Source organism: Bombus terrestris, chromosome 3, assembly GCF_910591885.1.
Source record: "Bombus terrestris chromosome 3, iyBomTerr1.2, whole genome shotgun sequence".
Lineage (NCBI taxonomy): Eukaryota > Metazoa > Arthropoda > Insecta > Hymenoptera > Apidae > Bombus > Bombus terrestris.
The window spans coordinates 1,126,431-1,149,742 of record NC_063271.1 but is presented as its reverse complement, the minus strand read 5'-3'; the positions used below and the strand labels follow the sequence as shown (position 1 = coordinate 1,149,742).

Genomic DNA, 23,312 nt, shown 5'->3' with positions numbered 1-23,312 from the left:
AATACAATCACAAGAATAAATAAAACTAATTTGTTTTTACTGTAAATTATGTAAAATAATGTCTAAATGATAAAATACAGCTTTAAATATGAATGTAATATTGATTTCCTTGCCTTATAAATAAAGTAATAAGAATAAAATAATTTTTAATATAACAATAATCACTATACATATTGTCTTATTTGTTAGAGGATATCTTTTACTACCCGAAGTAAAGATGGTCATACATTGTCTTAATTATGTAGAAAATCATTATATTTACTGTATGACAATATATGAAACAATGTCTTGAATGGTATGGGTATCATTATATTCCGTGCGACTAGCTTTTGCCTGAATACAACATATGTACATTGTTTCCAATTTCAGGTGAATTTAAAATTTAGATACATTATGTGGAAAAGTAAATTCACAAAAAAAAAAAGAGAGAAAAATACTTGCTAATTTTGGAAAAATAATATGATGAAAAACATTAATTGTCTTTACATAATCGTAACCAACTTTTCAAATAGATTGAAAAACTAAAGAATAAAAAAGTATAGCAGGAAGACCAAAAACGCAACAAGTCCAGCCACAGCTTTTACATACATGGACTTGCTATTTAAATGAGTTGCATCCTTTTTATATTTTTGTGACAACATAGTCAAATTTTGTGTTTTAGTGTCTAACTCTGTAAGATAAATGATAATTGAGTAAAAAGTATTCAAATAAGAAATTTTGTTTAAATATTTATTATTATACTATTACCTGAAAGAACTGTACCCCTCTGCAAGACATCATCTATATTTTGGACCATAATTCTTTGCACATCCTGTAGTTGGCTATTGAGTGCATTCATATTTCTTCTTGATCTACCATCCAAAAAAACTTTCTTTGCTTTTTGGATATATGTATCTAAGAAAATAAACATTATATTGAAAACAAGCATTGTATGAAAGTACTACACAAATTAGATTACATAAAAGAAAAGGAAAAATACATACTGAATTCAATAAAACTGTAAGGCCTAGTAACTGTATTGACATGTTTACCATATAATGAATGAAATTCTTGCGCTATATCTTCAAGATAATTATATACGGCCCTTTTACTGTAGTTTTTTTCACACAATACCAAATAACATACTTCATTTTCAATTAAATAACTGCAAATGGAAATAACTGATAATTTAGCATTACATAATTTATCAATTACAACATGAAAAAACTTACTGGAATAAATATGGACCTGTTTCTATGGTACATCTAGCTGGGGACTGTGGTTCTAATCTTTTAAATAACATTTTCGCCTGATTCTGATATTCTAAAATTCTTCTCTCGCTCTACAAACAATTATAAATTATTAATTATTTGTAACTAATCAATAAATAAAAATCTTACATTTTAATAAGTAAAATTAATATATTTTTACATATTATTGTAAATAATTATGTATGAATTAATTAAAAGTCATATAGTTATATAGAAAAAAGTCATGTAAAAAGATGGAACTCATATAATAATAATAATTTTCAAATTCAATCATAAATTGACGTTTCATCGTAGCAGATTTCTAACCTGTTCATCTTCTTGCATCGTGGCTGCCAGTGGCAAACCATCTGCTATCCTCGCAATCATTGTTAATAACACCATTTTGATTAAAATCAATTACTCTTGTCACCGAAAATATAGAAAAAACAATGAAATCTTTGCAAAATAATCGTCTCTTCACCACCTGCGATCCATTTACGCAAAACTGGCCACCGTGTGACCGATTCATCAAATGTCCACTCCTGGCATACCACGTCACGTTGGCAGTCACTGTGGGACACTCCGAGGCTTCCATTGAACACATTGCAACTGTGGTTTCCCTCTTTATTAATCGCTTTCACATTCTACGACTAATATAATTACCAAACTTGAAATGCTAGAATATATCTAATTTTATATATTAAAAATAAAAAGTTATAATACAGTAAATAAAATAGACACAAATAGATGTATCTACTTGTGAAATATCTAGTTTAGATTTAGATGAGAATATCTCATCGCTCACTCATATTTTGAAACTTTGTTATAAATCTATAAGAGTTATTATTTTGAGGTTTTATTGTCAAATTATTATGTAAAAATCTGTCCAGTTTTAGTATTTTTCTGTTTTTGAAAAAATTTTAAATCTCATTACAATGCCATCTAACGAGATTTCATTGGAGATCATTTTGACGTTTGAGAACAACGCGTCCGCGCTGTGCGCGTCTATGGTTCTGCTCGCGTGGAAAGACAACGAGAAAAATTCGTGACGTGCTTAACCCACATCTTCCTCATAATATTCGTAAAATGTCCGCCTTTTTGTGACTTTTCTTTCTGATCTCGTAAAAATTTCATTTGCCTCGATAAACGATCGAATTTGCTAAACGTAACGATTCGAATGTTTTGTGGGAGAAAATAATGCTTATACTCGCGTATGGACACCAGTGCCAGACACGATAGCTAGGTGAGTGAACGTACGAGAGGTCCCTGAACGCTAACGTTGGATATCACAGCTGGTATCTCAACTTTCGGCACGACGTTCTCAATTCCACGCCTTTTAACTTTCTCCTATCTGCCAATCGTGATATTTACGCACAAAAACTGCTCTCTCACGATTTTTGTTACATAATTATAGTAATTTTGAGTTTTGTGGTGGGAAAATTTCAAGAAATTTTCTAGCTAGGATTGGCTATCGTCAGAAAGAGTATTAACGGATTTTCTATCCCTGTGTAAATTTTGATCTCAATTTATTTTTATTTTACGAAATATTACTTTATAAGCAGAAAGAATCATTAAAGATTTGAAAAATAATTTCTAGTGACCTATATATGTTTTTTATGGTATGTGAAAGTGTATTCTGTTGGTGTATTAATAATTTTTAAAGTTATATTTTGAATGTTTGTTAAAGAATGTCAGGTACTCCTAAATGTTTATATAAGATACGTAATTTTGTAAGATAACAATAAAATTCTTATTCATAATGCAATATGTAAATTTTTCGTCTTGTAGGTTTTATATAAATAAGAAACAAGTGTTACTGTCTTGGAGGCAGTATGAGTGTGAGTAACATGTTAAAAAATGTTGTACGAAATGTAAAAAAATTTCACTTGTATATTAATATCTAAAACATATTTGTAGAATCCTTATAGAGCCAGACCAACTAGGTCTAGAATAAATCACAGCTTAGGCTATGGAACTCATAATCAAAATATATGGAATCCAATGTCTAGAGTACCACCTGAAGTATCGTCAAATGATTCTGTTCAACATCAACCACCACTTCTGAATCAGCCAAAACAGTCAAACGATCCTTGGAATAATTCATGGAATTGGGATTTTGACAAACAGGCAGATAATCAACAACAGCAACCGCTACAGTCAGAACAACAGCAACAGCATTATGTACCTTCTTATGCCAATCAAGGGCAGTTGATACCTAATTCCATTCAAGATCATTATTATCAAAGTGTTAACGGTAATAAGAATGATCTGCTCAATCAGAATTTGACATCAGACAGAAATATACCAGGGACAGTTGCTAATAGGCCACCAATTCCTAATCATACAGACTCTTTCACGTCTTATTCAAATTATAATCGATATCAGCAATATCCACCACCACCACCACCTCGAACAAATTCTATTAAATCTGGATCTATGAATTTCGATCAACCACAATGGGCAGGTGATCAACAATCTCAAAATGTTTCATATTTACAAAAGTCAGGTGTACAAAATCAAAAAGAGCAAGCATCACGTCCTACTTTAGTTGGTAGCAATTATAATTGGATGAAGTCTAATCAAACAAATGTAATGACCCCACAAAATTGGCAAAAACCAGCTGCTGTATCAGGACATTGGCAGGATCCAAAAATGGACAAAGAGGCACAAAATTTTGATGATATAGGTAATCAATATACACCACCAATACAACAAACTAGATCAAGCCAGCACCTTCTACCTTCTACTGAAAATAAAGAATATTCTATAAATGATACGAATGATGCAAATAATTGGTCCAATCAAGTTCATATGTCTTCACAATGGAATGCTCAGAACCGCGAATCTGCAATACCTAATCAAAGTCAGCAAGTAACACAAGCTTACAATGCTAATGATGAATTTAATTCTTGGCCTCAAAAAAATACTGAAGTCTCACAATCTTGGAAAAAGACCAATGACAATAATGCAACTCAGTGGTTACATGAACAACAGGAAAATAATAATTTAATAGAAGAAAGTGTTAAACAGGAAGTCACTGGTGCAGTTGCTACAAATGATTGGCAACAAAATCGTACAATACCATCTCATCATATTCATTCTAATATTATTCCAGCAGTAGATCCAAATATAGAACATGAAGAAAGAAAACGGTCTGCTCCTTCATTAATTTCAAGTTCTGTCAGCTCTAAAGATTCTAATACACAGATAAAAACAAATATTGCTAAATCATATCCATCCGACTCCCGGCTTAATATGTCTGCTACTCCTGAAACTATATCAACTGTTGCAAGTTCTGAAAATATTTCTGTGCAAGAGAACAATGATTTTAATTTAGCAAATGATGCAACAGAACGGGGTAAAAGTAATTCAACTGAAGAGTTGCCTATAAAATTAGAACAGTTAAATCTTGGTACTAAAGTAAATAAAAATGTTGAAAGTCAAAATGAGTTGAAGGAAGCACAATCTGTTAATCCTCAAAATGCGATTTCCAATAATGGTGTTACACCTGATAATATATCTGGATTGCCTTTAGAATGTGCTGTACTCGGTACAGAAAATGCTCATTCCAATGATAATCAAAATCTTATTAGTCAAGATCATACAGCGCTTAATCCGTATCAAATGTCAAACATTAAGTCTTCAGACAATATAGCACAAAGTGGATATGATCAATGGTATAGCCAAGATACATTGCCACTTTCCTCAGAAAATACATTGTATTCGAAAGATAATGTTCGTCCACCAAAAGAATGGAGTATAGAACAAAATGTAGAGAACTATGAAAATATCCAACAGCCTTCAGAATTTATAAATTTAGAAGTAGTCACGCCATCATTACAAGAACGAGATATATATGGCTCAAGAGATTCTATAAATAAGGAAACTTTAGATAATGATCCTAAACCAGTTCCAAATTCTGCCAAGGAGGTAGCCAGTACACGTGATTTTAGACAAGAAATAAGTAATATTGAAGTACCCTCTGTACAGCAGTCCACACGATCTCATTCCCTTCTTCAGGCAGAACAGGTAAAAGAAATGGGTCAACATTTTTTGTGCAGTTAAAATAAGTAAAATTATTTTACAGGTGCCAGATAATTACGAGTTCGCATCAAACGATAGAAATACTTTTCTGGAAACCGGAGAATTAACCGATTCTCATCAAGAACATGAACCGAGTCCACCAAGTCAAGATGATGAAAATGACGAAGTGCCTAATGACATTCCCTTTTTACGCGAAGTACCGGGGCAATCAAGTTCCATAGATCCACGTAGAAATGATCCAACCGGGCAAGAACAATATGTTCAGACTGGTCAAAGATTGTCTGATCCAAGAAGAAATGATCCGTCTGGTCAAGAGCAAGGTCTTCAGTTAAGGAATATGTCTGAAAGATCAGAAAGGCGCGATGTTCCTCCTGGACAAGAAAGAAATGTTCCTTTACTCTCACGATCAGATTCCGACACGATGGAACGGCGGAACGATCCATCTGGCAGAGAACGGTCTCTGCCTCCGCAACAATCACGAAATGATCCATCTGGAGAAGAAAGATATCAGTCACAACCCCAAATTATGTTAGAACCAAGTGAGACACGGGAAATACCTGGAAGAGGTAATGAATCTGAAGATCCTGTTCAGCAGACTGAAGAAAACCTTAGACAAATACCGGGCGGTGCATCTTCCAACGAAGTTACTCAGTCACCGGATGACAGATCTAATGGAAGAGTAGTTACAGGCTCTCAAGAAGGTCCTGTTATAGGCTGTGAGAGAAGGCTTTATATCTATGTAAATTTAATATTCTTGTATGTACTTATTATTAAATTTTTTTATCTCATTTCAGCTGCAATACAGGATCAGACCAGTGACTCAAGAAACAAACGCGAGGAAGCTGTTGGCGCATCAATACGCGAAAGTCAAGGAATTCCTAGTGCATCGAATCGTAGAGATTCGTATGAAGATGAGGATGATGAAGGAGGATCCGGAAATAGTAGAGATGATAGCAGAGAAAGACGGCGTGACAGTAGCTCGGAACGCCGAAGATACGAATACGAACGAAAAAGCGCGTAGTTAGTAGATATATAATAACTAAACTTTGGAAAAATTCATAAGTTATTTAAAGCTTAAGATTTTACCTTAACTTGCAGTTACGATCGTGAGCGGGAATATGATGATGATTATTATTACGATCGCCGTCGTGGAGGAGAAAACGATCGAACATATAATACTCGCGATGAATTCGATCGTCGAGAAATTCCTTATCGAGAAGATGATCGCAAGCATCATAGTCGAGACGATCTAGATAGGCATTCAAGAGAAGAGGTTGATAGAAGAGGCAGACCTAAAGAAGATCTAGATGATAGAGACATTAGAAGAAGACCTGACGATCGCAGAAAAGATAGGGTTGATGATGGAATACGACGCAGGGAAAGAGATATTAGAGACTATGATTTACGATATTCTAGAGATCGCGATTATCTTGACCGTGACAGAAGAAGAGACGATAGACGACCAAGACGATACGATGATTACGATATAAGAGATCCATATAGGAGAGAATATTATGACGATCCTTATAGTAGAGGGTACATATCTTTTTAGCACGCATTTGATATTTTAACATGATATTTTGTAGATATATAATATCATTTCTTTCGGATTTTAGATCCAGACCATCCAGTAGATCCTCCTATAATGATAGAGATCGAGAGTATTACATGCGATCGAGAGATCCGTATTATCCTTATAATGGTATATACACACACATACATACATACATATATATATATTCCTTGTTTCAAAAAATAAAATAGATTATTTTGTGTTGAAGGATATCCTGGATACGATTATGGTGTTCATTATGCCAGTAACTATTATGCATACATTGAAAATTTGCGACGTACAAATCCTGCTGCTTATTCGGAATGGTATCATAAATATTATGCTAATCAACATCAACAACAACACATTTCTCGTGGTGTTGTTAATTATCCTGAAGACAGAGCAAGTGTCCATTCTGGACGCAGTTCTTGCGACGAAAGGTAAGTGTTAGAGGAGTTAAAGCAAGTATTGGATGAATATTTTGGTTCTATTTTCCTATAGACTTTATAACATTCATTATGTGTTAGATTTTTTACAAATTCAAGTGCATGCTTCTACTCGCCAAACAAAGCATTATATGTTCCGTATTTCGGGTATCCCGGATGGACTAGGAGTCCACAACGAAGACAGAATTCAAGTTATCAAAATTTAAATAGGTGAGACCGGGAGAATTCTCTCGGTTCAAGATTTGCTCGAAATATTGAAAATATCAAATTTTCTGTCATTGAGAGTAATTTAGTTAAAATATTTTCCTGCCATTTAAAGTATCTTTCTTTAAGTAGATAATTAGAATTCCTCACTAGAGTTAGTATTTATTAAAAGTTAAGATATATTAAAATATTTATATATACTTGTAGGTCTTATTAGAAACAATCTGTCTTCCTTTCTTGTAGTTGTCCTGCTCGACGATCCGTTATATTATTGCTGGTTTCAATTCAGGTGCGACAATAAAAATTATATTTTTCAGAACAACTGGTGATAAACGAACTTTAGCTGATATATCTATGCTTGAAGATTCAACAACTACCTCTGCACGTATGACACCAACTAAGTTCTCTATTTCACATGTATATGGTATGATTTCAAGTGTCATAATTTATTTATCAAAATTCACTGTAAGAAAATTTATAAAAATATTTTACTTTCAGGATGTTTCTCTATTGGATCATTGATACATGTGCATCCAGCTTATCCATCTGATGGTGAAAGAGCCAAAGTAGACATTTTTAGATTGGACAATCTACTTTCACATGATCCAGTAGCACGCGATTTACGTGCCTATCCTGGTCCCCTAATTAAGCAAGTGTAATCAGTATACCTATAATCTAAGCATGCGTATTCTCATTTAAGTGCGTGGAACATTTCATTTTATTTTTACAAAGAATAAAATTTCATGCTGTATTGTTTTTGGTAATGTATGTAGTACATATGCATGCTTGGACATTAATTATTATTTTATTTAATTTTACATTTGTAACATTTTGTAAATAATTCCCCGCTTATTTATATTATTTGTAATACCATATCTCGCTTTTTTATATAGGGGTGTGACTCATAAAAAGACCATTATCGAATATTGTGAGAATAAAATTAAAAGGGCAGCGTCAAACGAAGAGATGGTTGATCGTGCTTCATACATACTTTTATATGAACTAATGATTATGTTGATTCAACAAAATGGAGTAAGATATATTTTTTGTACATACATACAATTTACTTTTTTTATCTGATCGTACGCGTGTTTTCCAGAATGTTGTCGGCGTTGATATAGCAGCATTGTTACTCAGAAATAAAGATGCATATCCTTACGATGTAAATAAGCAAAAGTCGCAGGATTCAGGAAGAAGAGAATCGATAATATCTCAAAGATCGGGAGCCTCAGTTGGAGATAGTGTTCAAGGCAGTCAAGATGGTGCAACGACATCCGAAAAAGTCGAAAGTAAGCCACGGAAAAGCACTGAACAAATGACAGACGAATTTAGAAATACGTTACTTTATGGATTAGTCCAAGAAGCATTAGGTAAATATATATTTATGTCCTTTATGAGATTAAACGCGTACATGATATTTATTTGTTTTAAATTTTATTATTTTTAATATACAGAATATGCAATGAACGAAGGTCTTTGGGGGCATGCACTCTTCTTAGCTAGCAAATTGGATAAACGTACGCATGCATCTGTAATGACACGTTTTGCTAATAGTTTACCGTATCACGATCCATTGCAAACTTTATATCAACTTCATTCTGGCCGTGTGCCAGCTGTTGTTACTGGTATATCGGATCCTCGATGGGATGACTGGAGACCTCATTTAGCAATGATTATATCCAACACATCTGCTAATCCAGAAATTAATCGTCGTTCAATTACAACTCTCGGTGATACACTTTCTGCACGAGGAGATATTTATGCAGCGCATTTCTGTTACGTACTTGCACAAGTTGATTTTGGTACCTATGGAGCAAGTAATATAAAACTTGTACTGATCGGTGCAAACCATCAGAAAGCATACAATGTATTTTTCTCAACGGAAGCCGTTATGCTCACGGAAATATACGAATATGCCAGAAATCTTAGTGAACCAGGTTTTACATTAGTAGATCTACAAACCTTTAAGTTCGACTTGGCAGTAAAAATGGTAGATCATGGATTAATAGAGAAAGCTTTACTATATATAGAACAAATTGCAGTAAACATTTTTAACGAGCCATCGAAGTACAAAAAGTCGTTTATTAATGCGGTGTATAATTTAGGAGACAGGATTAGGTATCATGATCCTGTCTATAAAGATTCTATCGATGAAGCTACAACTTTAACTTGGTTCAATAATCTAGCTGAAATCGTTGGTAAATGCCATGTAAGTTTAAATAGAAGATAAACATTAAAAGTATTATTTTATTTGAACTGTCTAATAAACGAGAATGTTACTTTATTACAGGAGGGAGAAATTACCGAAAATGAAGTTTGCGTTCCTCAAGCAAAACAAGAATCGTATAACAGTATACAAAATCAAGAAGTGCATGAGATGAAACAACAACAGCAGTGGAACACGATTCAACCCGAATACAGAGAAGGTCCAACGTCGATGATGGAAGCAGCCACGACTGATACACAGTCAGAATGGCAGCCATTATCTCTACCGTCGAATATACCGGATACATATGACCAAAGTATGCAGTATACGAGAAATAACGAAGAATCTTGTCAATATCAACAACCTCAACAGCAAGATTATTGGACTCAAGACTCTTATTATCAAAACAATTATGGAAGAAATGATAGTACCATCACAAATTGGCAACAATCGACATATTCTCCAGAACAAAGTGATATTGACAACTCTCAACAGCAAGAAAAATGGAACTATAAGGTAAATTAATTGTTCCAATTTATGGCATAATAATATGTGGTTTTCAGTATTATATTCGCTTATCCTGTATCATTTCACACATATTTCGTTACATATTTTGATAGTATAATTATTTTATGTTTATTATCCTTACTCACACATGTACATACTAATTAAGTTTTTCGTGTTTGATTCTTTCATAGAATAATATTTTTAAATCTTGCGACATTGTACGTACATTGTAGAAATAACATTTTTTTTCGTCTCTTTCTTTTTTAATGCTTGCATATGGACAGACGGAAAGAGAAGAACAAACACCTACCCTTGAAGTAAGTAATTATATGGTTACTGCGGATAGTAATCTCGATCCTGAGTGGTCATTGGATGACACCAATGTTAGCTCATTACGACGACGCAAAGTATTAACAGATTCGGATCGATGCGTTAGCCCTCATTCTTCCGATTTTAATATTCGTATTTATACGGGCATATCGTCAACTTCTAAACCAACTATTTTAGATGAAAAATCCACGAAATCGCGGAAAATGATAACATACCCAAAGATCACGGTAGCTTATCCGAGAATCTTACCAAATAATACAATTTACCCGAAAGACGTAAATAAAATAAAGAAATTAGATGGTAGGTACGTGAAGCCACCTTCTTCGCAGCCGCCTATATTCCTAAAATGTAAAGTTAAAAAGAAAATGGAAAATAACGAAGAGAAAAATTCTGGCCATGCAGATGAAAATAATTTGCATTTATCGGCCATTACTGATTTAGATATTCAATTTAGTAAGGTCAATTTTGAGTTTCCTTCTATGTTTAATTCTGGTTCAAGAAACAAGGCAATTATAGCTTCCGAAAGTATGAATCAAACTTTAAAGCAATATTGTAATTTTGAGGACAAAAGAGTTATGAGAATAGCTCCGCATATTCGAAGGAAAGATGTTATTTGTGATACAGTAGATGCATGGTCTTATTCGAATTCTTCGCAGAATTCCACCGAATTGTGTCGATATAAACCACTTATTTTTGGCGGTACGTACCCGATAGATTTACCAGTTAAACCAACAAGTGACCTTCGTTTGACAAAATTCAAAGATGTTCCTATGGAAAAGTCCATCCCTAAAACTTATGATATTGATGTTCCAACGGATTGTGAGTAGAAAATATATTAGGTTTCTCGATGTTAAAACCTCAATGTTACTGTACATTTGTAGTTATATCTGCAAGAAACATTAACTTACTTTCGTACGTCAGTTAGTTCTTCCGCTTATAAAATAACGTTTCCGGTGAATAATGTTTTATGTTATTAGAAGGCATGAATAACACGAATATTTGATACAAAGTAATTTGTTCTCGTTTTAGATATCATTTATGTATATAAATCTGTTGATATTAAATATGTAATAAAGTTTCCCATGTTACTGATTTTCCTGAATTTTTAAAAAATATCTCACATCGATTACAAATATGTAAGCAAAGTTTCTCACTATTTACTGTTATAGTTAGATACTCCTGTGAAGAGAAAAGAATGTATATATATATATATAAAGTATCAAATGCACAAATAACGCGTACTTACACTATTACAGTAAACAGTGATCAACTTTGCTGGGGCAACTTTGCGATGATGAATTGTATACTTTATTTCAGTCATCGCAACCGGCAATTTCGATGACACCGTCAACGAAAAAACAGTACGATCCATTGGAAGAATTGGATGCCCTCGAGACTCCGAAACCAGCCTCGAAACCTGCAGCTTCAGCTAAAAAAGCATCAGAAAAACCAGTCGAAAAGAAGCCTTCTAACAGCGGAGGTTCTTGGTTTGGCGGCCTCTTCAGCAAACTTGCTCCAAAACCAAGGAACCAGATGATTCTTCCAGATGACAGTAACCCGACGGTAAGATTTTCGAAACATTAAAGCCTTAATAGATCGTTAAAAAATTACGATAGCTGGTTTTATACTTTTCTGTCGGTTAAGGGCTCACGCGGGTACTTATGGTAATTATGACGTCTTTTATGCTGAAAGGGAGAAAGGCCAGTATAATTCAATGTTCGGTCACTTAATTAACAGCTAACGAATTATTGATATATTCTGGCTTAACATTCCGATTTTCGTGTCTAACAAAAAAATTATATAGTGAAATTATTTGAGCCCTGTAGTTTAGTTTTTTTTTTCCCCATATAAAAAAGATATTTGTGCCCCCTTTGTGTAAATAAAGAGGCGCGATAATATTTATTTATTTCGCTTTATCCCTTAAATAGATCGTTTGGGATCCGGTTGCTAAAAAATGGATGAATAAAGACGAAGACGGAGATAGTAATTCGGCTACAATAGCTCCCCCTCCGAAAGCTTCTGACATGGGATTTAGATCACCTGTGCCTGAACAAGCTTCTCAACCACCTTCGCAGGCAGATGACACCTCTGTGAACAAATTTAAATTACCCAGAGGTAGAAGTATGCGTGCTAATTATATAGATGTAATGAATCCAGGTGGTTCAAAAAATAACGCAGTACCTTCAAGTATACCAACCCCAGTAACATCTCCAATGGTACCTATGGCTACGTCATCACCTCAGCTATTCATCCCTGCTCCAGGTAAATTTTCTATAACTCGTCAAATCACGAGTTTATTTTGATTAATTACATCACTCTTCTTTCTTCTTTTTTTTTTTTTTTTTTTTTTTTTTTTTATAGTTAACGATCCAAGTGCTCCTGTAGACTTCTTAACTTCAACGGAAGCAACAGCAGCCGTACCTACGAACGTTCCTGAGAATACATCTCAAGGGGTAAGCTCTTTTTATAGCGAACAATAATCTTCGCGAACTTTCATACACATACAATGGCCTTTTGTCATCACAAACATATATTCAACATTAACAATACAGTTTCATGTGTATATCTACAATCTCAGATTCACTGTACACAACCTTTTTATTATCTTTTTGTCATGGCTGCAGTATGCTGGTATGCAGCTTTGTTGTACTTTAAACCTGTATCTGGAACTGTAATGTTAAAATGTTACTTTCTCTCCTTTACAGTTATATTCGTAATAACAATTTGTATGTACTCTACATTTCCCTTAGTTTTGTGCGTTGTCTGTTTATCCAAAAATACCAGTTTTCTTGTCTTTTAAATTAATCCTTATTTTCGTATGTACAGTATACTTATTCAAAAATTATATATGTTTTTTGTTATTTGAATTATTCAATGGGGAAACGGTATCAATTCCTAAATAGGTTTCTTTTTCCTACAAACGAAGAACAAACAAACTATTTCATCCATTTTGAAAATTATATGATTTTTGTATTATATTTTAACGTTCGTTATACTAGGTAGATTTTCCAAGATCACAATAGATATCCTCTTTCTCGCAAACCTGTGTTTAATCCACCTTTCTTTTTTTTGTTTCCTTTGCAAGCAGTCGGGGAGGCAGAATGATGTAGCCAAATAATAATTGTTGCTGATAGTAAGAACTATTTTATTAATTTTATACGCTGTTCTTTAGTATTGTATATGCATGGTTTGTAACGTTTATCTAGTAGCATGGATAACAGTGTAAATATTGTATGTATGCTCGATGCAACGAGTTTCAATTATTTGCAACATTATGGAATTTGTACAAATTGAGTTATAGCAAGGATGATTAAGAAGGTAGAAAGCAGAGCATACTGTTTAAAAAGCTACTTTTTAATACTTGTTTGTCCATTATCCTTCTTTTTGATATTTGCGTTCTTTGTAATGTTACACAACACTCCTTTAGAGTTTCTTTTCTTGCATGTACACAATTTCTTGGTAACAGGTGTACAAGGAAGGATTATTTAAGTCACAAGCTAACATATGGTACAGGATACTAAAATAACACAGTAGTATATTTACATTATAATTTTTAGCATGGATTATTTTTGCAATTAAAAGGTATATTTATCATAGAGAACATCACAATTTTATACATGACAATACTAGAGATTTGCAATACCGATTACACGCAATTCTGATATTTCATGGTCTCTTACGTCACGTAATTTTATTAAAAAGTAGTAAGTTTTGTTTTATGATAGAATAAAGTCGGTATTGCATCCTCGCAAACTTTGTTACCTAATCATAGCAATAGAATGAGAATTCGGTTAGTGAGACAAAATTGTTGTGTTGTATATGGCACACAGTTCTCTCGATGGAGCTCAACCAGCTCGTTATCGCGAGAGGTGCAGAGCTACACTATGAGGGATCCGCGTTTTCTCCCACAGAACAAGGTAATCCAGTGGCATTAGACATTTCTCATTCCAAAGGTGATATCACTTACAAATACTACTCAACAATACACGGTAGAAACTCTTACTTATTTATCACAGTGTCGTATTTTATAATGAATTCGTAATTGTGCAAAGTATTTATTTTTTATTTAGAATTGCCCTTACAAGTGAAATGATACCTAAGATTTTTCTTTTTACGAATAAATTTTCAATAGTTGAATTTGTTTTAACTAAAAAATTATTTCACATGTATAGGTCTGTTTGAAATATATTTTATATTTGCAATAGACTTAAGATAAGATATCGTTTCATATTTCACAGTCATATAGCTTTCTCCTTTAAATCAAGCTTAAATTCATTAAAGTCGAGCAATTTATTTTCATAAGATTTTTATGGCAAAGCTGTGGGAAAGCTTGGTGAAGGATGTATTTATGGTTTTGGTCTCGCAATGTATATGTTATACGTTAATTGCGAAGCTTATATTTTATGCTTTGTATCACATCAAACTGTTAGCTTCAAATTACGAACGTAACAAGGAAATGTGATCATTTAATTACTATTTTTCAATCTATTATATCGTTTTATGACAAAAGAATAATATAACAAATTTACAATGGCATAAGAAAAGTACAAAAGATTCAATTAATGTTACAAAATTACAAAATATATGTTATAGTTGTATATAATTTGAATCTGACGTTGTGATTTATTTTTCAAGAAAATGATGATCTTTAGGGACCAATGATGTACAACCCGAACGACATGAAGAATCGTTCAGTGAAGAGCATACAGCAGAGTCGGTACCCTCCACGATAAAATTCGCAACATCTTCGACACCACGCGTATTTCGCTGATGAATAACCTCGGAAGATTTTTCCTTTTATCAAGATCACGTTGTTCAAACGAATCGAAATTTTTGCAGATTACACAGGCAAACATACCTCAAATTACGTAAGCAAATAATAATAGACGCGTTATAAGTTTTAGTCAAGTACATGTGAATTTCCAATTTCGATTTTACAAGGATCAATTTACTTTCTCTAGAAATGAGATTTCTGGAGAGTATATTATACATGTATATGTATCTTAAGCATATAATTGCTTCTAAATAGTACCGTGAGCATCCGATGAATATCGCAATTTAATACAGAAAAACGTCTATGAAGCCGTTAATGTTAAGAGGGTTCACCTATTTCCGTTTATTAACTTGTATCTTGTAAAAGTTCTACGCATTGATCGTTCTTAGTTAGGTCTACACAGGGTACTTGTTTCGTAACATTAGTTTTTCTCACGGAATGTTTTCTAGATATCTCGTTGATATATGGTCACGCAAATCGTAGATATTTTTATTTTGTCAAATAGTTCTTACGATTCAATTCATTTGCAAGTATCGCTTATTAACAGTGTAGATATCAACACGAAAATAATATGCGTTGCTGTTGTTAAAGCGAATGGATTGAACGTTTTTATCGCGGTGTTTTAATGAGTTATATCGAAAATTCCAATAATAAAGTAGCTGTTAAGAAATGTATGTTATGTTGAATGAGATCGCGAATGTTGAGGAGAGTGTTAAGTTTGCGCTCGTAACTAAAATTCAGGTTTATGTTGTGCGTGAGTATAATCGTAGTGAGAATAATGTCGACCGTATCATCGACATTCTGGACGAAATTTGTTACAGTCTAGGAGCATGGTGATATACCACCGAATCTGATTTTATATGCTGGCAAAGGACAGTTATTACATAGAAAATGAAGCGGATATCAGTAATGTAAGAAATGTTAGAAATCTGAAAATTTTATGAACCTTATTGTTGGGTGATCTGTCACGCAGGTACTGTTATTAGTCATCAGGCTAGTATATCATTATACCAATTATTATATCAATAAGAAGCGTAACTGCCATCTATGTATCTATTTGAATTGAGAATAATCGACAAAATGTTCATTTCGAATTTTTGCCTTTCTTCGTAATCGTTCAATGCATTTCTTTCGACAAATTTTGTTTAAAAATTGTTTGATAGCTAATTTACGAATACTGGATATAATATTTTCTTTATAAGCAATCTTCTTCAATTTGGTACACGTCATTGTGCTTTGTTTTCGATATTCTAAGCGAGACTATACATTTAAAAATTCCGAATTTTGTCTTTCTTCATTGTACGATGTAACGAAACGATATTTATCACCTGACGGAATAACCACGAGTTATACTATAATTCTCTAACTTATTCATACTGATAGGTAAATGCTGACTCATAGATTGCAGCGTTCAAACGAACCATGCACGTTTTCTCTCTAGGAGAAGTGTATAGTTCGTTTGTTCCTGGTATGTATATAAAAACATTGGTGCTGTCAGAGCGTTTCAGTTTGTAATTATCAGATCCGTATGACATAAAGAGTTTAATCTGCTCAACTGGGAGAGAAAATATTTTATGGAACGAGCGAATACGCTTCTATACACAAGGATGTTATTTCGCGTTTTTCTTTTTACGAGCGTAATACGATTATTCCAAAAGTGTGTTTCTCTCGGTGATCGCTTTCGATGATATATATATATATATTACATATTATATTTTTCGCGAACATTACCGAGGGAAGTTCGTTCTGTTACATATGAGCCAAGCGATAGTGGCGAATTTGACAACCTGCCGAACGAAGGATAACATTCTCGCAATGTACAAACGTAGGATAAGTCTTATAGATCGGTTTCTCACTTAACGTCCAGCATTTTGTGATAGGAATACGATCGAAAGCAAGGACACATCGCGAATATTATCGAACGAGCGTATTCAAAATATAGCGCGCATCAATTGGTGGGGAAAAAAGAGAAGATAAAGAAGAAAGACATGACATTTTATTCCGTTAATGTCCGTAATTTCCATAAATCGGCCAGTCTCGATCGAGACTGTTCGAAGGAAGAAAGATCGAAAAATGCAAAGAGAATAGCTCCATTTCGTTTGTGTGAAATAATATTCTTTTTCCGCCATTAATCACAATTGGAGTGAAACTGGTTTTGTCGAGATTTGTAAAATATATTAGATTATTCGGTTTTATATTCGTGACACGGTAATGTGCTTTCAAGACATACATATACATTACGCATAAATTGTAGCATATTATTATGTGAAACGCGTCTTCGTGTATGTTACATGTATATACATATATATAGATATATAATGAAATTTATGATTTGTACATATAATAAACCTAAGTCTCTCTCTTTCTCTCTCTCTCTCTCTCTTCGGGAAATATAACAAATTCACACGTTGCTATGTTAAATAGAGCCATTTGTCGAACTGTTCTTCTCGCGTTCAAGTAAATCAAAGACTCATTATTACATTTTAGCTTGAAAGGCAACATCAAAATCAGAATAATTCTTCTTGTGAAAAATGGCATTAAGATGCAAAATATGTGTCTTGATTATGAAAAAAATGATTTTCTATCCGAAATTAATCTTAAATTGATTTCAACGAAATACCTCGGTTTTGTTGAGCAGGTTTATACATCTTGATTAAGTAAAGTTGAGATTTTGAGTATGTAAATTCGATCGATTTGTATCCCTTTGTCGATATGTCCGAACGCAGCCGAAGTGATATGTGTACTCGCAGTAAACTAATAAACGTCGAAAGAGGGTTTTAACACGAAACGTTAACGTTGAACAGAAGTATTAATTGAATTGTACGTAATATATGTATAGAATGGTTAATGAATGACGCGATTTCGGCTTAATGTAATATATTACGATATATCTTTAATGCACTTTATAATTCAAATGTCGATGTATGTTTATGGGAAATACGGATAACGAGAAATGTATACTGTATATTAATATTACTACTATCCCTATTATTATTACTGCTATTATAATAAAGAATGATATATGAAAGACAACGTACGAGTCTCGATATTTCGCAAATTTGTCTTTTTCATCGTAAATATGCATTTTCTACGACCATATTTCCATCGAAACGAAATTCTTAAATTTGAAGTACAGTTTCGATCTTAAATCGATTCCGCTTCGATAATTGTCACGTGTTCCGTGTACACTAGCAACTACTGTATACTACGTATTATTGTTTACTTACGATCCAAAATGTTGGTAAATATTTGATTCTACGTATATTAATTAAATAGGAGATTTTACTGAAAGAGATAATGTCAACGGTACGTGGTGCTTTAATAGTATTAGAAGGATGTGATAGGGCGGGAAAATCCACCCAGGCGAAGTTGTTGGTTAATGCGTTGAAACAACGTGGCATTCCGGTCGAACAACGAGCGTTTCCCGGTAATCGGATTTTTTAACAATTTCGTACAAATTTAAGCACATACTTATATCAGAGTAATTACCGATAGATTGATTTTCTTTCTCTATTTATTGTACATAACCTTGTCAAATGATAACTAAAATAATCAATATTTGCGATTACATATTGCTTTCAGATAGAACGACTGCCACTGGAGAAATAATAAATAATTATTTGAACAAGAAACTAAATTTTTCACTGGAAACAGCACACATGTTGTTTTCTGCAAATCGATGGGAATGCAAAGATGAAATTTTGAAATCTTTATATAGCGGTACTACTGTTGTTATAGATAGGTAAGTATCAAATTTTGTATCGATCTCGAAAGGACAATTTTCAAGTATAACATAAATTACAAATATCATTGCAGATACGCTGGTTCAGGTGCTGCTTATACAGCAGCTATGACCAATAGATGTTTAAATTGGTGCAAAGCACCTGACAGAGGATTACCTTCTCCGGATGTAGTTATATTCCTCAATGTTTCCAATGAAACTCAGTGTTCACGTAGCAATTGGGGAAGTGAGCGGTATGAAAATAACGAAATTCAGTCGCACGTTGCTTCTAACTATAAGAAAATAATGGACCAAACATGGTATATAATTAATGCGAATGACAATAAATCAAGCATACATTCTCAAATATTACAGAAAGTATTAGATATTATAGACAAAGTTAAAAATTTACCTATTGGTAGATTATACGAATCTATAGAATCTGGGAATTGACATTAATAATTTAAATATAATTCCAAATGCAACATAAGTTGTGTCAAAAATACCTCTCAAGCATAATAACTAGATGTAAAATATGCGTCCTCTCGTATGTCAGTTTTTTCATTTCCCATTCTAATTCTTCAATGATAAAAGCCTAGCTCTTCTAAGAAAATGATGAAAAAAATGCGAATGCGTTGTAAATGTTAATATTCGGAGTTGATATATGGTGTATCCATTGAATGAGAAAATGAATTTTGCACAATCGTACTTTCACATAAGAAAACTTTTTGTCCACCGATTTATATTTCTTAAAACTGTATAAACAAATATTATCGAAATCATATTTATTTCTGTGGAGTAGGTAATCAAATTTATATATACAAATAAATTTATACAATGAAATTGATAGTAATTATACATCTGAAATACGTATGAAAGAAATAAAATAGGTTTATTTATTTTCGCTATGTAATATATAACAGTTATTTCACGAAAATTGACGATTCGTGGCCTTAGATGTAGTATTTTTTTGGTCTCGAAACAGTTAAAGAGATCTATTAAGCGTTTAAATGGCAGGCTGGTTGAAAGAGATAAATTATCATTTTGATATGGACAAGAAGTACATGCCATTTTTTCATACGTGTATTAATCGTTCTTATAAGTAACACTTTTAATTATTAATAACAAATAATACCAGTGAATATGGTATAAACTTCCATTTTGTATCGATCGAAGGTAGTAGCAGAAATTATAATAGAAGCACAGACGACAAGTATACATTATGTTCTATCAGTAACAGACATGCGATTAGTACGAGTTGCCACAGTTATACGGCAATGTATCATAAATCTCTGAACATCATCTACATATGTCGAATACTTGTATCAACTTCGATATCTGTTAATAGATTGCGAATTTCTATGCGAAATTCATATTTTTGAAAATATAGTTAAGTATTAAGAATATTATAGAAAGCACTATAACTCTGGATATTATATATTTTTTCATATTGCGCGCATTTTATCCAACTTTAATAGAGTATATCATTGTTATGACTTACCGTTTCAGATATCGAAAGCAATAACGATATTCAGAATGATTCTATTATAAATATTTTGTATAACCCGATTTAAACTAAAAAAACAATATTCCAAAAGAATATTTTTAAAAAGCTTAAAAATATTCTTCGTTACGTATAATTAAATAAAATTCTTTAAAAAAAAAATCGTCCTTCGTCTTGTTTCGATAGGCGTGGAAAAATAATTTATAAAATTTCTCTGCTTTGAAAATTTTTAGAGAAATTTTAACCCCTCGGAGAAATAAACGGACTTATGTTAAAAATACCTGATTCCACGATATTTTTATTACGCTGAGCACCGAAAGAATAATCCGTATCCGAAGAACCGAAAACGAAAGAGGTTTCGAACTGTTTAGACCAATTATGATTCGTTTTCAATTTCTTTTCCCTTGGTTCGCTCGTCTCAGAATCGTCCTCGGAATTGTCGGAAAGAGAGTTTCGTCGTTTCTGCTTCGTAAAATTCAAGATTTTCTGATGAACGGAAGGCAAGCTGCTCTCGTTGTTTGCGACTACGTTCGAACTTTGACTCCTGCTACGATTTTCCATGCGTAGTTGAGCCGTATCTTGGCCAATCATTTCAGATGTAACGTTACAATTGTTCGTAGAGGTAGACGGTTGATTAAATTTGTCCAAAATGCTAGATCGTACGATTCCTCGATTTCTACACTTGGACTTTGCGTCACCTTGTTCGTTGTTTAAGCGTCCAAATCGCGTCAGATTGTTTCTTATCACGTAACGTTCAGAGATCCTAATTGTTTCACGTTCAGTCGCATTGATATTACCGATTAGATCGTTGGTAGAGTTAGATTCGGTGGTTGAAATGGACGATAGAGTCGAAGCTTTGTCTACGACCGGTTGGAGAGACTCTCGTATCTCGTTCGCCTCTGTTTGAAACGTCCCATCTCCGAACGAACTCGAACGGATAACATTCGGGTATTTCGATACAAAGGTATTTTTAATATTCCTCTGCTCGGGTGCACATCGAGTGCCATTCCATTCCTTCGTAGAAAATTGTGTCTCGCTGTAAATTCTCTTTCGCGACTTTCTACGCCCGCTGCTCGCTTCCACTAGATTTTCCTTTATCGTGTTATACGTTATCGTCGCTATGCTCGCGTTATCGTTGACGCGACTCGTTGCCATAGAACAATCGTATTTTCTACATGTACGGTTCTTTACGTTTAGAGGCGTCGCTCGAAGATTCCGATCGGATTCGTTCGGTAGTTTTGGAACCGTCGCTTCCGAGATACCTTGCGGCATGTTTTTCAACGCAGAATCGACGGTATCGTTGTCGGTCTGTTTAACGTTTTTGCGGTTGGAAAGCTCGTAACAACGACATCGATGGTTTTTTTCGTACGTCGTCGGTTCGCTCGAGAGACCGTCGTCGAACGTCACGAATTTTTTGAACGAGATACCGACTTTCAAGCTGTCCCAGCAATCGCAATCGATCCGAAGAAAACAGTCGTCGGTCCTAAAGTGGGTCCTTTGAAAGCTGAATACTATCAGTTCCCGCGGTATTGACTCCCAAGCTTCGATCAGCGACGCCAGGATGTCGTCAAGATTCCATTTCATGGTATATCGCTTTAATCGCTCTGCGTACCTTTAACAACAAACGTTTCACCGTTGTCTGACAGGGAAGAAATTTAAGTAACATTCCCATCAAATTATAAGAAATTTTTGCCACCAGTGTAGTACATTTGGAGAACAGCGTCCGAAGTCGTTTAAAAATTACCGTCACGAGACTCACCTTTGCCTAAATACCATTTTAACGTAATGGAAAACGTCCCTCCGTAACGGTCGTAAAAATGCCGGGAAATGTTCGGGAAAGTAAACGAGTCGTACGTTGCTCGCTACGAAATCCTTCAGCGCGCGAGCTCTGCCTCGTCGTAGAAACAGCAAGATCTTTCGATTAGACTCGATCATACGATCGTTCACGTTCGACAGCCAACTTCTGAATAGCTGGTTCCCGATGCAAGAATCCTCGCTGTGATTGTAAACGTGCTCTTTCGCCGTTATCTTGGACGCATACGGTCCGCAGACGAAGAGCGGTAGTTTCGTCGTTCCCGAAGAATTACAGCTCATTAAAACCGTCACTCGGTTCCTCGACGAATCGGTCTCCCTTGGATCTTTGACGCCGTTGCACGGGATTCCCGAAGGCAGAACGTCCGAGTACATGGTCAGCTCGTCCGCGTGAAACAAATCCTCGTGCCTGTACTTGACTATCGTCGATCTCATCAGATCGATCCAGTCGCGGTAATCGGTGAACATCAGTCCCGGCTGACTTGTCAAATCGGTAGAGAAGCCGTACTCTTTCAAAAATGTAGTCAACCATCTGTCCGAGCACTTGAATCCTACACACGGTAACACCGAGAGAGGCAAAGTTTAATCGGCGGTCGACGTTAGCTGCATTTCCAACTGAAGCTACTCTATCGACTTCCTATGCGCTAAAATAAGAGAAAAAAAATATAAAAAATATTATCAGCGGGATTAAGTACCGTTCGAGCCACTTATCCTTGCCAGTTCCAGAGCCTTCTCTCGCAGTAGACGTCTGTCCAACGGACTATTCATCGCGTACTTCTTACAAGCCCATTCGAACAGTTGCTCCTTTACCGCCTTCATAGTGATCTTTTCGTTTATCTTGTTCGTGTTGGAAAATCTGTGTTGGAAAAGTATAAAGTATCGGCGATTTAATACGCCCGAGGGGTAAAGTTATTTCTCGAAGAGGATGGCTGCAGGATTCACTGATGATTTTCGATCGCCGATCGAACGTTGTTTCTCGTTCC

The 23,312-nt window shown here is 34.2% G+C and overlaps 4 protein-coding genes across 15 annotated transcripts; 2 read left to right on the top strand and 2 right to left on the bottom strand.

Annotated features, from left to right (window-relative positions):
• Positions 1 to 129: 129 nt before the first annotated feature.
• On the bottom strand, positions 130 to 2,603 carry LOC100649616 (vesicle-trafficking protein SEC22b-B). Its single transcript, XM_003394302.4, has 6 exons — positions 2,487 to 2,603; positions 1,557 to 1,879; positions 1,212 to 1,321; positions 984 to 1,144; positions 748 to 894; positions 130 to 670 (listed from the first exon to the last, which is right to left on the bottom strand). The coding sequence occupies exons 2-6, from the start codon at positions 1,629 to 1,631 to the stop codon at positions 522 to 524; spliced, it is 642 nt and encodes a 213-aa protein (XP_003394350.1). The 5' UTR covers positions 1,632 to 1,879; positions 2,487 to 2,603; the 3' UTR covers positions 130 to 521.
• LOC100649724 (protein transport protein Sec16A) lies at positions 2,109 to 18,325 on the top strand. Of its 12 annotated transcripts, none has more exons than XR_007223404.1 (21): positions 2,109 to 2,472; positions 3,018 to 3,067; positions 3,147 to 5,258; positions 5,317 to 5,989; positions 6,068 to 6,293; positions 6,372 to 6,809; positions 6,890 to 6,975; positions 7,055 to 7,265; positions 7,793 to 7,899; positions 7,974 to 8,130; positions 8,369 to 8,507; positions 8,575 to 8,845; positions 8,930 to 9,684; positions 9,766 to 10,197; positions 10,473 to 10,505; positions 11,836 to 12,081; positions 12,447 to 12,780; positions 12,880 to 12,971; positions 13,607 to 13,651; positions 14,349 to 14,435; positions 15,171 to 15,247. XR_007223404.1 is itself a non-coding variant. In XM_020868699.2 (20 exons), the coding sequence occupies exons 2-20, from the start codon at positions 3,062 to 3,064 to the stop codon at positions 15,249 to 15,251; spliced, it is 6,471 nt and encodes a 2,156-aa protein (XP_020724358.2). In that variant the 5' UTR covers positions 2,109 to 2,472; positions 3,018 to 3,061; the 3' UTR covers positions 15,252 to 18,325. The 12 variants fall into 12 exon arrangements, 10 of the variants coding, with proteins under 10 accessions (XP_020724358.2, XP_020724357.2, XP_020724360.2 ...); XR_007223405.1 differs by having other exon boundaries at positions 15,154 to 15,247; XM_020868699.2 differs by lacking the exon at positions 13,607 to 13,651 and having other exon boundaries at positions 5,317 to 5,974; positions 15,171 to 18,325.
• A 129-nt stretch (positions 18,326 to 18,454) lies between these two features.
• Positions 18,455 to 20,797, top strand: LOC100649992 (thymidylate kinase). Its single transcript, XM_003394304.4, has 3 exons — positions 18,455 to 18,719; positions 18,875 to 19,034; positions 19,109 to 20,797. The coding sequence occupies exons 1-3, from the start codon at positions 18,590 to 18,592 to the stop codon at positions 19,464 to 19,466; spliced, it is 648 nt and encodes a 215-aa protein (XP_003394352.2). The 5' UTR covers positions 18,455 to 18,589; the 3' UTR covers positions 19,467 to 20,797.
• LOC100647371 lies at positions 20,758 to 23,229 on the bottom strand (the record flags this gene model as incomplete). Its single annotated transcript, XM_003394358.4, has 3 exons — positions 20,758 to 22,129; positions 22,277 to 22,880; positions 23,025 to 23,229. Coding segments are annotated over 3 exons (2,181 nt in total), but the record flags the coding sequence as incomplete, so codon positions are not given.
• Between the last annotated feature and the right edge of the window lie 83 nt (positions 23,230 to 23,312).